General features: G+C 29.0%; 1 protein-coding gene across 1 annotated transcript in view; it reads left to right on the top strand.

The window, feature by feature from the left end:
• Nucleotides 1–4,888: 4,888 nt before the first annotated feature.
• LOC106677540 (lipid storage droplets surface-binding protein 2) overlaps nt 4,889–14,320 on the top strand; it is a 12,442-nt gene continuing 3,010 nt past the window's right edge. The window contains exons 1-3 of the mRNA XM_014415554.3: nt 4,889–5,201; nt 7,383–7,677; nt 12,263–12,482. Coding sequence (XP_014271040.1) covers nt 5,200–5,201; nt 7,383–7,677; nt 12,263–12,482 — 517 coding nt within the window. The 5' untranslated portion in view covers nt 4,889–5,199. The remainder of the gene's footprint in view (nt 5,202–7,382; nt 7,678–12,262; nt 12,483–14,320) is intronic.

Genomic DNA, 14,320 nt, shown 5'->3' with positions numbered 1-14,320 from the left:
AATGAAAGAAATTTGAAAATAATTATTTTCTTTTTATGTTTAAATTTTTTATATGTGCGCTTATGTTTTATGTTTTTACATGTGACTTTAAAAAAAATCCAATTACATTAAATTTTAATTGGAGAAGATGGTTGGGGGGTGCGGTCAGCAACCCCCTTTGCTGACCGCACCCACCCCCGACCATCTTCTCCAATCAGTAATCTACGGTCAACTATATACACCTCATTACATTAAATTTTAAATTATTGGAGAAGATGGTCGGGGTGTGCGGTCAGTTGCTGACTGCACTCCCTGACCATCTTCTCCAATAAGTAATCTACGGTCGACTATCTACACATTATTTTAAATTTTAAAGTATTGTATTAGGGTTTCCACCTGTCATTACCTTGGTTTGACAAGATTCAAAGTGTTTTAATCTTAATTTTAAGAAAATCTAGTTTGAAAATTTGTTCAATATACATAAAATTTATCAATTTTGTTCTGATGAGCAAAAAGCCGATAATCTGAAAATTTCCATTTTTTTTTTTTTTATTTGCACACTTTACTAAATATCAATGAATTCTGATGTTTGCAATGTGAGTGCACAATTTCCTGCATAGAATTATTTCAAGTTAATTTATATTGTTATAGTTTTATAGATATATTGTTATTTGATTGTGAAATATTTAGTTTTTAAAATATGTACAGAACTTGATGCATACCGTCTTTTTTTTTTTTTGCTTCTAAGTGTTGCCTATAAACTGTTATGGTTCTGTTACATTTTTTAAAATTATTTTCAAATATATTTTTTAATTCAAATACTTCATTCCAATTTATGTTTATTGATCTCAATGTACCGATTTAGTTGTAATTTTGTAAAGATAATCTGTGTGTATACAATTGTCTGTCGTATGTAAAATAATATCAAATAAAATGCATAACAAAATAAAAAGTTTCTTTATTTATCTAAATACTTAAATAATACTATTAACCTTTGAAAATTCTAGAAATTTCATCAAGTTCTTTGCCATTATAAAAAGGTGAGATACTTACAGAGCAATAAGCAACCTTGTATAGAGAAGCACTCTGGTACGCTCATCTTAGAAGCAGATATTAAACTTTTCAATTAATGATAAATTTTGACTTTCACACTCTGTAGACAATTAGGTGCACTTTAGCATTGCTTATACATTGAATTCAATAGAGGAAAAATAAACAACCACCTGAATTAACCTTGAAAAGTCTAAAGTGACTCCTTTTTTTTTACATTTAAAAATCAATAGTTGTTGCAAATATATATATATATATGAGTATTACATGATCAAGAAAAAGATTTTGACAGTTCACTTACATAATTATTACAATACACAGGAAAACAAGTAAAAAAATAAAAGACTATATTTGGATTATTTACATCTAAAAATTGAGAAAATCTTCCCTAAAGTTTGATGTTTAATACGGAAACTACTGGTTGTTTTTTAATTTGAGAAAATTGTTGTACAATCTGGTTTGGCATAAAATATTGATTTTTAAGAACTAAAAAAGATTTATACCTCAAAATTTTTACAATGAGCACAAATAAATTTAGTTATATATAATTTAAAATTTAGAGGTATTGTTTTATGATTGCATACATAGCTCAGAAGAATTATCAGTTTGGCTTAGGAAAGGAGGAGTAAACTTCATTTTCAGATATGATATATCAATTGCCCTTGTTTTAAAAAATCCAAGTTTTTAACCTTCCTCCATGTGTGTTTTTTTAAACTTAAAACTACTAAGAAAGAGCATCTTTTTTCAGTTTTTCCTCATTAACTCACTCCCAGCACATTTTATGCAAAAATAAAAAGTTATTAGCATTGTAAAAGAGCATAAAACTTCCAAGAAGATTCATACATATTACGTTGGAAAATTCTTAACAACTATTGATGCACAGGGCCATCAATATGTCCTTAGATAAAAAAAAAATGCAAAAAGGTGTCATTTATCCTTCTACAGTTTATTAAAAAATGGGTAATAACCATTTGTGTAGAATGTTAAGTTTCCTACAAGATTAATACCAAATATTTTTAATTATTTCCAAATAAAAGTCAAATATTAAAAAAACAATTACAATGAAAGTGGATTGGATAATGAAAATACCATCCCTTGTTCAAATCAGTATTACTGGATGTAATATCATCCCCTGTTCAAATTTAATATCATCTTTAATCTGATTCTGTACATGAAGTTGGCGAGAATCATCAAATTCTCGAGGAATAAGAATTTAATAAAAATAAACTAAAATTGTAATATTTGTCCTAAATTTTATTTTAATGATATTTACAAAATTCTTTGTTAATAATGGTTAGCACTCAGAAGCTGATGTCGCCCCTCACTTTCTCTTGTAGCACCACTTCCTGGTCAGTGCCTTGCAAATGATAACTTTTTTTTACTCCCTGGGACACTAAAAACTGTCTTTATAAGTTTAATTTACAACCAAAATTTTAAATAATTTTTACCTAGCAGGGTTCCAGCTGCTTTGTCAAATAATGCATGAGATTATATTTATTTGAATATTGTCAGGTTATATTGTTTGTTTTGACTGAGATATTGTATAAAACTAATCACTTCACAATTTACAACACACCGGCACCTTCTGTTTCCCTGCTTGGTCACTATTTGTCCTTCCTGAAATTCCTACTGAAGGGATGCAATAAAACATTATTTTTTATTATTTAACTACAAAATATTGTAGATATATTTCTCTATCAATAGAGACCTTTATTGTTATATTGTACTGCAAGGAGGCTGTAATCATTATATTGTATTGCAAGGAGGCTGTAATCATTATATTGTATTGCAAGGAGGCTGTAATCATTATGCTGTATTGCTAGGAGGCCATAATCATTATATTGTATTGCAAGGAGGCCATAATCATTATACTGTATTGCTAGGAGGCTGTAATCATTGAGGTATTCGGTTGTAAAACATGGTAACTTATAAAATGAAAACTTTTACAATGTTAAATTGTTTGTTAATTAAAATGTTTTACTTTTTATCAACAGTCATCAACTATAACTCATAAACTTATTATCAACATTATACTCTTAAGAAAACAAATTTATTAAAGATTCTTTCAACAATTTATGGAATCAGTGATTAAAAAGTCGGTAATGCTAAAAACTTCAATTTATAGAAAATTTCAGTTACCATGTTTTAAGCCAAACACTTCAGTTTTATTTCAATTAGTTTTCAGAGATGACAGTTTTTTCTTTTTATAATTAATAATAATTCTTGTTTTTTCTTTTTATAATTAATAATAGTTCTTGTTTTTTCTTTTTCTTTTTATAATTAATAATAGTTCTTGTTTTTTCTTTTTCTTTTTATAATTAATAATAATTCTTGTTCCTTACACACAAAAAGTTTTCTTTTCCTTTCTCACCTTAAACCAGAGGTTCCACAGTGACAGCTGTTTCAACCATTGACATCATGTTAATTGATACCTGCTGTCATACTATCAGGATTTGCTTTGTAGTTTGTAATACTATCAACTGCCTACACATGCACTACAAACTTACATGACTGATATCTGTTACCTAAAACCTCCACATACCAATTTATTATTCATATTATTGTGATAATTACATGAAAGGATTATTTTTCCTGTTTATCATTTATTCTTTGCTTCTTCATTTTATGGAACTCTCCTTTATTTTATTTTTATTAGAATTTATATAGAAAAGGATCAACTTTTTATCCCAAATGATTTAATTGTATAATTGAGATGAGGTTTCAGTAATTTATGTGCTGTTTCATAACCTTAAATAAAAATGTTACAAAATTGTATGAAATTCTAATTTTAGTAATATCCTTTAATTAATTTAGAATAGTTGTAATAAATAATTCAGCCTAAAAACTTTTTTTTTTTAAACATTTATGCAATTGTAAAACAATTGTTATGTTTTTATTTAGTGGATACTAGTTTTTTATACTCATTATAAAACAATGGAGAGACCAAGTGATCAAAGCACCACAAATAAATGAACTTTTAAGACTTGAAGAATTATATATTTATAATAAATTCTTCATTTTATATATAATCTTATCACTTGTTTGAGACTGGAATTATTGTTTAAATAAAATTATTTGTATGCAAGTTAAGTGCCAAACATTTTTCATTATTGGAATTCTTTATTATAACCGTAAATGTTCAACATTTTGGTCAACCAGGTCTTCCTCAAGGACCATCTAAAATATAATTACCCCTCTCATTCAAGAATTAAAAACTTTTTTTCAGGCTATTCTGCCCAGATCAATAATCTAGTCAAATCAACCTATATTGTCACTTAAGGTTAACATAAGACTATTATCAGACAATATTCTTGAAGAACATTGTGTGATAATAGTCTTGAGTTAATCTGTAATTAAAAGTCTTAAAATTATAATAAATAATATTTGACACAACTTGAATCCTTTATTATTTAGAAGGGACAGGCAGCAGCATCTTTTAGTGCATGTTTCAAGTAATTAGAGACCTCTTGTGAGGTTAAATCTGTTGGTAGACCATTGGAAATAGATTAATATGACATGAAATACTTTATTTAAATTTTTAGCATAATTATAATTTACTGAGTTATTTCTTTATTAAAATACTTTATATCAATACAGAGCATATTTGATTTCAAAGAACACTCTTTTCTTCAGAGACTAGATAAAATTATTCTAATTTCAGCTTTATCAAACTAATGAACTTCATTAAATTATTTTTAGTTAGGTTTAATAATTAAAACAAGGCTTTAAAAGAATAATTTTTTTTTTTAAATTTTACTCTGAAAGAAGTTTTTTTTCTTTCACATTCCAGTTTCTGAATATTATTGATAGGCTATTATAGTAGTTATACTTTTTTTAAACATTAAATTTTAAGGTCTACATTTTAAATACATCTTAACTTGATAGATACTTTCAAACATTGAATAATCCAACAAAGAGTAGTTTAGGATAAATTACTATTGAGAAAGTTCTATTGTGAATTACATTATGATGACTGGTTATTGATCTTTGAATCTCTTCTGTCCCCTTCTTCTATGGGTGTGCTCTTGAGTGAGAAAGTGATTGAACTATTGCTGGTGGGGGTAGGTATATCTTCTCTTTGTCCTCAGTTCAACCAGTCAGTAGGCAAAATTCCAGTGAGGTTGGTTGCTTCTTGTCTGTCTTATCAGAGAAATCTCATATTGTTCCAAAATGTAGGTATTCATTTAAAATATTTGTAAAGTTATAAAGTTTATTTAAATAAAAATATTTACATTTATAGTGTAACATATCTAAAACATTAATGAAGCTTCATGTTTACTAATTTCATACTTATACTTTCCTAATTGCTTTTCTCTTTGTTGTGACAAAAATATATGAATAATACCAAAATCCAAGACTAGATAGTGTATAGTGCATTTTAACATGCCTAGATACTAAAACATTCAATTAAACATACTAGTATTTTTCTTGTCATACATCTCCTTTATTCACAATTCAATTTTAATAGATAGCAAACACATCTAAAAAAATAAACAATGTTTTATTCATTATTTATTTGTTTAATAAGGTATTTAGTCATAACTGGGATTATTCAGTTAATGAATATTGTTTGGAATTAAAAAAAAGTTGTGTAATATTGGATCACTCTATGGATGAATGCACTTATCATTTCAATGGAATAATGAAGGTCATGAGGGAATCCCAATCAACAGGTCTATTCCTCCTTTCATAGTTCTTAACAAGTCATAATATAACCTTCCTCTTATCTTTAGTTTGGTAGGACCATACTTCTAATGAATTTCTTCTCAATGATATTTCAAACATATTTTTAAATCTATGTGCAATTCTCGAAACAAAATATCTAACTACTATTATTATTTTAAAGTTATTATTACAGATACAAAACTCATTTTATAGTTCTTTGTATTTGCCCACTAAACTCTATTAGATTTTTGGTAGAATTTCAACTTAAATTTTAAATTATTATTCAGTTCTATTTCTACTTAATTTTTTTTTTATAAATATAATGTTTGTCATATCCACACAACAAATTTCTAATTTTTCATGTTAGATTGGTTTTTAACTGTTTGTATTTTATTGCTTCTATGAATGTTCTAATTAATTAGATCCACATCTTGACATTCAACCATATTTCATCACCTTATTTGCCAACGTGTAAATAATATCAACACAATTATGTTCAATGCATACATTGTATTTGGATGTTTCATGGATTCTCTGTCCTCCTCCTGCCCGAGACAAGAGAGAGTGGAGAAACACTACAAGGAAGCCCCAGGTTCTTGTAGGACCATAATGCTTATAAAAAAAATAAATGCCCTCTTCAGTATCTAATTTAATTTGAACTAGGATCTTCATGATCCACATGAATCAGTTTTTTTTCTGATCCCTCTAAAACGGAAAACACATTAAATTAATAGGTTGTATTACATATGGTTTTTTAAAAAAAAAGATTCTATGGTAAATATTTTCTAAGTAATTTATGATTTCATTATTAAAGTATTCCATTTTTCATTTTATTATTATTTTGCCTGATCCTCAATGATTTTGTAATTGATTTAATTTATATATTATTTTTATTAAAATGAAATTCTTCTATAATGGATATTATTGTTTCATATAATATTTAATTTTGAAATAAGGAGTAATGTAAGTAGGATGTGAATCTTATTGTGGTACCATCAGACTGCCTTAACAAGCTGTACAACAATCCCAAAATGAAGCAGCTACTTTCACTCTCTATTTACCTGCAATTGTTGGGAAAGTCACTTCCTATTTTTAACTTTCTCACTGGCTCTGCAATGTCATTAAGATTTTTGAAAAAGCCATATTCTTTGTAGCGTCAATACCATCACAAAAATAATCAAATCAATGACTGGATTTTATACAACTGGAATATTTATCAAAATCAGTGCATTTATATATTAGTGTATGTATTTTTAAGATATTTTATAGTTGACCTAAGAAAAGTAGCATAATTTATTTTATTTTTTATCTAATATCCCACAATTTGTTTTAATATTTAAAAAATAAGGGATGTAAAACCATTAACTAAAGATCATTTCATAGGGCATTGACTTTACCAGATTCTAAGGTAAAGTTATTAAACTATTATTAAATTAATGATTGCTGGGATATAAATCAAAACTAATTTGCAGTGAATATGAATAATATGGAAGCATATCAAAGTATAAATTATTGCTTGTTATTGAATCTGTGAAGTGATATTTTATATTTCTGCAAAATTTCGTGGTAGATAGAAAATATTAGGTAAGAACTTTAAAGCAATCTAATGAGAACTAATAGGTTTCTATTGTTTGGGATTAATAAAAAAGTTAAGCTTATTTTAAAATAATTTTCAATTCAATTTACAGGTCAGTGGATGTTCAAATGCCCCAAATCCATGTTATTGGTAAGCTAAAGGAAATTCCCCTAGTTGAGTGTGCTTACAATACATCTTCAGATGTTTACAAAAAAGTAAAAGAGAGTAATGGCTTGTTAACTTGGACACTTCAGTCTGCCGAAGGTGCGTTCATGACTGCACTTGAAGCCGTAGCACCAGTGGCAAACAAATTTCAACAGCCAATTCAAGTTGTTGATGACACACTCTGCAAAGGATTGGTTGTGTTGCAGGAAAAGGTCCCTATTGTAAAAGAACCTCCTGCACAGGTATTCTAAATTATCTTATTTCCTTTTTAATTATTAAATCATTATTTTTATATCTAGTTTATTGAATTTTAACATCTTGTGAAAAAACTTTTAATCTTTTCTAAAAGGATAAAAATTAGATATTAATCAAATGCCTAAGTAATTTTTTAAAAATTTTGTTTTGAAATATTCCCCAAGAAGGAGGGTCCATGTCACCTAAAACTTTAGATCTATATGTAATGATTAACTAATTTAGTTCATTTTTCTATCATGCAGGACTTTTGAGTTGAAATTATATAAAAAATTTAATATTCTTGAACTACAATAAAGTTTTAGTTCAACTTTTTGAATTTTATTTATAGGTTACATTTCTTAAAATTGTTTGTTTTTTTAAAGTTGAATAAAACTTTTATTTTATCCACTGTTTTATCAAAAAAAAATCATAAATAAATATTCATAACTTATTACGAGACACCCGTTTATCACCTAATATTATTATTAGATATCTACAAGAAAAATCAAATACTAGAAAAAAATAATAACTATTCAGACTAATAAAATTGAAAATGTTGGTGAATCTTCACTACCATATCCTTAGCAAAATAAATATCAAACAGCACAGAGGCGACCTTCAATAGAGGTCATAGTGACAGCTGTCTTAGCTACTAAAATTTGCTCTCCTATTCAGCATTTGCTTGATAGCTGATAAAACTGGCAACTATCTTTAAATTTGCTGCGAACTTGGACATCAGGCAGCTGTGTGTCACCTGGAACCTCCTTCTTTGTGAGGTGGTAGTGGTATGGAACACAATATTCCCATGAACAGGCAGAAGGTTATTTTTCTCCCATTCAAAAAATCTGTCTAATTCATCCAGTAATACAACCAGTTCTTAAAAAAAATCTGAAATAAACAAAAGAATCACCATAAATATGGAACAAATCGTGTTCTCTGATATGAGTCAGTAGGCAAGGGACTAACATTTTTAGAGGTATGTTTTTGGGAAATGCACCAATGAAATTGAACCAAAACATTTTACAAATGGTGTGCCCCGTATGCCAGAAATAGTGATAAAGGGGAAATAAATAAAAAAAAGCTATCATGCGGTTTGTGCATGGTTGTAATGAGGGATGAGTGGATTAGAATGAATGAAGTGTGTGCATGAGATAAGAGTTGCCTGAAAAGGTAGTGCAAAACTGCTAGTTACCTCACACTCTACATTGTTGTGGTCGGGTGTGCACTAGTTGTTGCCTCAAACTCTACATCGTGGTGGTGGCTGTGCATTAGTTGTTGCCTTACACTCCACATTGTGGTTAGGGATGGGTATGCATGCAGTACCTCTTGATTCTGATGAAGACTACAACTAATTGAAAGCCAAAGAGTCATCTCGTAACTTTTTCGATCCTCTGACATAGTTTACCTCTCACAGTTTTATTTAACTATATGTTTTTCAAGCACTTATGATAGTTCATTATGGCATATTGTAGTAAAGACGCGGAAGTCTAAGGGTTTTTTTATAATTCATTTTTTGGATTCTACATTTATTGAAATATAATCTATAATTTTGATGAGGGTTGATTTTTTTTTTAATTATCAAGAGTCATTAATGAAAATAATTAGCCAATATACAAATTGATGTTTAAAATTGTTCTCTGTATTTTAATTTATCTTTTTACTATTCTTGTTTTAATCAACAAATACTTGTTGAAAGTTCTTAGTTTTATAAACTAAATATTAGCCCAAAATCCGAGGGAGAAGAAACTCAGTAGTCTAATATTCTGGATTTATTGAGTGAGGCAAGGTTGGCGACTGTGTGATAATCTCACCTCTAAATAATTCATAATAAATTATAAACGGCATTAAAAAACACAGGCTCCTGCTTTCTGGCCATAAGGGTGGCTGAGGCTAATATGAAAGCTGTAGATAGCAAAGTGCGACATTTATCCAAGTTTTTTCTTTTCTGCTAATAGTTTTTAAAAATTTTTTTTCTACCCTTCACAAGAGTTTAATATCATTATTACTACATACATAATCCAAGAAATGGAATCTGTATACTTTCGTACGTCTTCTACCTCAACCAATAGTAAAACGATAATTCAATTAATGCTTGATTGACAACTTGCAACTTATCAATGTAATTCTCGAATTCAATGTTGGATTCTAGAATAGTATTTTAGAAGATTAACATTATTAACGAAAACCTTTAGACCAAAATAGGTTTTATAATTAGCCATCGTTCTTCCATACACATATTTCTTGTTTATATTAAATGGTGAACAATTTTATAATAGTAATTAGCAAATGTAATATTTAATATTATAAAACAACGATTTAATTTTCTTTATTATTTTTTCGAAAACCAAAAGATAAAAGTTTACGAAAAAGTGTCACCATTTGGGTCGCTATCCAAATGGTGACACCGTTTGGATAGCGACGACCAACCTTACTGGTTTGGGGTCCCAATTTGACTTGCGAAAAATTTGGCAATCCTAAGATGATGTTGATTCTTCAATACAAACATCAATTTTGAATCAGGGAGAAAAGAACTACAAAAAATTATCCGAATTGTGGTGAAAGCCATGCGGGTACTTCAACATGAGGGCTGTATCCCCACTTGAGATAAAGATTAGATAACGCAGTCGACGATAGAGCGCCCTCTTTAGGAGATAACTGCTGACGACTCTACGCTCCCATTCTTTACATTACCAAACTAGTAATGATTGTGTAATCCCTAAAATTGATAGTTGTTAAAATATTAATCCTCTATTCCCATTATTTAGTAAAACTGAATCTCCTAACCTATTTTATCCCTCTCCGAAATCTTTGTAAGCAATATCATTTTTGTTCATAATACCGAACGCAGGGAAAGGCAGGGACGCGTCATCCCTAGCTTTCTGCTTTCTAATAAAAATTAAATTACAGAAAAATGGGCAAGTACTAGGCGTACTAGGCGTACTGAGGGGTTAATGGCCACGCTAGTGTACTTGTCCAACAGCTTCATGACAGATTCCAAGCTATAACTTATAGTTTTGGATCGTGTGGGGAGCAAATATACTTACACAGGTCAAAAAAGAACAAATAGTTTTAACTATTTAATGTCGACGTTTCGCCCCACTTTGCCGGGCTAAAAAGATACAAAAAAAAAAACTAAGAACATTACAACAATAAGGTAAATTGAGGTAGGATAAATATTATGTAAAAATTAAGTGATAAGAAAATTATATATTAATAAATGAAGGAAGACATAAAATAGCATTAATATAAAATAAACAAGAAGAAAAAATTACATAGCAATGTTAAGAATAAAAATTTTAAAAATACATGAAATATTCAGTTAAAAAAGTACAGGAGATATACTGTACAAAAAAAAAAAAAAAAAAAAAAAACAACAGAAAAGTAGATGTGGGAACACAAAATTTAAACACTAACAGACGGAAAATGAAGAAGAGGTGGGAAATTCCAAACTGTTCCTTATAATATTATAATTACTAGATTATTGTATAATAAAGATCAAAACTGTTGCATCAAGTCAAAGCTCAAGTCTTAATTTTATTGGTTAAGCCCTAAAATTCTGGCTGAACCATTAGCACTAGTAAATAAGTTTTTTACTTTTTTTGTGTTCTTTACTGACTGTATCCTACATCTTCTCCTAGGTTAAAACAGTTTTATCCTGGAAGTGACCTTAAATTGCACAAGATCTTATCTAAATTCTTATAATCATTGTCATCAAATCAAATCAAGACTTCTGGTGTTTATTGATGCAATATGGATGATGATAAAATATTAAACTGTCCAGACTCTTTGTTCCTGTGATAATTCTTGAAGGAAATCAGAAAGTGGTTGTGCCAATACATTTTTGCTGGTATTGCTCTCATCCCCACAACTGTACCACATTCACCCCCACAACTGTATTACATTCACTCCCACAACTGTATTACACTCACCCCTACAAGTGTATCACATTCACCCCCAAACTGTATTACACTCACCCCCACAACTGTATCACATTCACCTCCAAAACTGTATTACACTCACCCCCACAACTATATCACGTTCATTCCCAAAACTGTATTATGCTCTTCCCCCCACAACTGTATTACGCTCACCCTCACAACTGTATCACATTCACCCCCAAAACTCTATTACACTCACTCCCAAAACTGTTATACACTCACCCCCACAACTGTATTGCACTCACCCCCACCACTGAATTAAACTCACCCCAAAATTTTCATATTTGACAACATTGTGCAAAGTATTATTTAGTTTATAAGGGCAATTTTGCACCAAAATATATAAATATGTAATAGACAAACTAATAGGTATTTTAACACAAGAACTACATAATTTTCTTTGTTGTTAGTTAATGTATGCTTAAATATTTTCAGACTTTCTAAAAGATTTAAGTTATTTATTTAGATAAATTAATTTATTGATATGATTATATTAATTCATTAATTTAAATAAATTAATCTATAAAATCTAGATTAAATTTCTTTTTAAAAAGTGATATTGGTGGTGCAATGTAAACTGTTATTTAGTAGTAGGGAATCTATTCTATTTCATAATACCGCAAACAGACTTTGTTATAAAATCTTTTGATTTCAGATTGTAGAAACAGCAAAAACAAAGGTTTCTCAGATTTCAGCTTCAACTGTTGAACATGTGCATACAATTACTAATAAAGGTTGGGACAAGGCGAACCAGGTTCTTTCTTCTACTCATTATGGAAACGTAGCCCTTTCTGGTCTGGATTCTGCTTCTACTACCGCTGATCGATATATTGATTATTATCTTCCTGCGGTCGAAGGAGAAGAAAACATTCATCGTAAGTAATTATTATTAGATAATCCAGTATCCAACTATCAATAATTTTTTTTCATTTCTTATATAAACAGTTATTCTGGTAAAATATTAGGTATTTCAAATTTACTTTCTTATTATGGTAATTGTAGTAGTCTGTGTTAAGGTTTTTTGAGTGAAAATAGGGGTTTTTAAAATATGTCATTGACCAATCCATTTTCAATTTGAATCAATGCAATAAGGTTGGTTGGTTTAGTATGTTGATGAACATTGTAATTTTAGGTATTTTTTGGTTTATTCTTCACCAAAATATTTTTGAAAAACAACAAGTGTCCCTTTTTTTAAACTCTTTTATTTAGTTTCATTGCTACAAATGGTGTGCATGTAATGAGGGCCCCTGAGGAGCGATACAAGGCCCTGTACAAACCTTTCCAGCAGCACCCCCTCCTCCCTTCCTTATTATCTATGAACTTTCTGACGTAATTATGCCTAATCTGCGAACTATGATTGTTCACTTTATGTTTTTATCTCATCTGAAGATAAAACTTTTAGTTCAGTTTTAATTATTTTTTAATCCCAGAGCAAGATCACGCTGATTTAAAAAGGCACTTGCCTAAGACAGGCCATAATAAAACTTCATCTCATTTCTGATCATCTGATCAATTTGAAATTTAGTACAAATACCTAAAGTTGATAACAATGCAATATTATGGTGTCATTGAGGTGGCCTGATGATGAATCAGCTGTATAAAATTAATTGACTCAACGACATGGCTGATTTGGCAAAAATTGGTACATAGGTACCTAGGCATTTTAGTCTATAGGTACTGAGGCATCTTAGTCTGTAGGTACTAAAACATCTTTCTCTATAGGTACTGAGGCATTTTTGTCTGTAGGTACTAAAACATCTTAGCCTATACATACCCGAGTATCTTAGCCTTCTTCTCTAGAGGTGATGGTGTCATTAGGTCTATGAGAATGAGAAGCAGTCATGTGACTAAATATTTTATATAATACCTAAAAAAAATCTTTTGTAAATCTTAAAAACTAAACAGTAAAAAAATAAAATGAATACAAAAATGTTTTAAGTAAAATTCATTTACTTTATATTTTTAATGGTTAGTTTAATATTAGCTAATTTATAAAAATTAATTATATTTGTTTAAATAGATGATCATAAAAATTAGTTTAAAATAAATTTTAAAAAATATTCCATAGAAAGTAAGTAGGATCTACATTCCTTTAGTTAAAAGAATTAAAGAAGAATAGCTTCCCACCTTCGTTCTTTAAGAAAAAAATATTTAATGAAACTAACTAAATATCTTCGTGCTTATTCATTTGTTTATGCAGGATATCTAGCAATGAGAAAAGTCTGGGAATTTAAATTATTTTAAACAATGCCAATTTAAAAGTTGAGAAAATTCACTTTAACCTTAAAATACTGCTATTTATTATATAATGGTTTGTTATTAAACTAAATTAAAATACAATTATAAACAGGAAAAAAATAATGGATCTTATGAATAGGGAGTATCATGGAACAAACAAATTTCCATTCTAACAAAAAGAGGAAATGTACTAGTCTTTCCTCATTTGGACTACTTTATACGCGGCAGTCAGGGATACATCTGCAAATATATTATTACATTGGCTCCAGAACCAATAGAGAAGAAGCTGTGTCATATCCGGCTTGAAAAATGTTCCGTTAGAGGAAATAATAAATAAAGTAAGGGCTTAATTAATATCCTAAATCAAATTAGGGCTGTAATGACAGAGATCTGTTGCAGGACCCCAAAATAAAATAATAATTTTCTACCTTGTCTGCATTTCTTATTTTAATAAAGTTTAAATTTTTCATGTGTA

This window comes from Halyomorpha halys, unplaced genomic scaffold (genome assembly GCF_000696795.3).
Source record: "Halyomorpha halys isolate HHAL.00 unplaced genomic scaffold, Hhal_1.1 Scaffold102.1, whole genome shotgun sequence".
Taxonomy (NCBI): Eukaryota; Metazoa; Arthropoda; class Insecta; order Hemiptera; family Pentatomidae; genus Halyomorpha; species Halyomorpha halys.
Note: the sequence above shows the minus strand (reverse complement) of the source record. Positions and strands in the feature narration are given on the sequence as shown.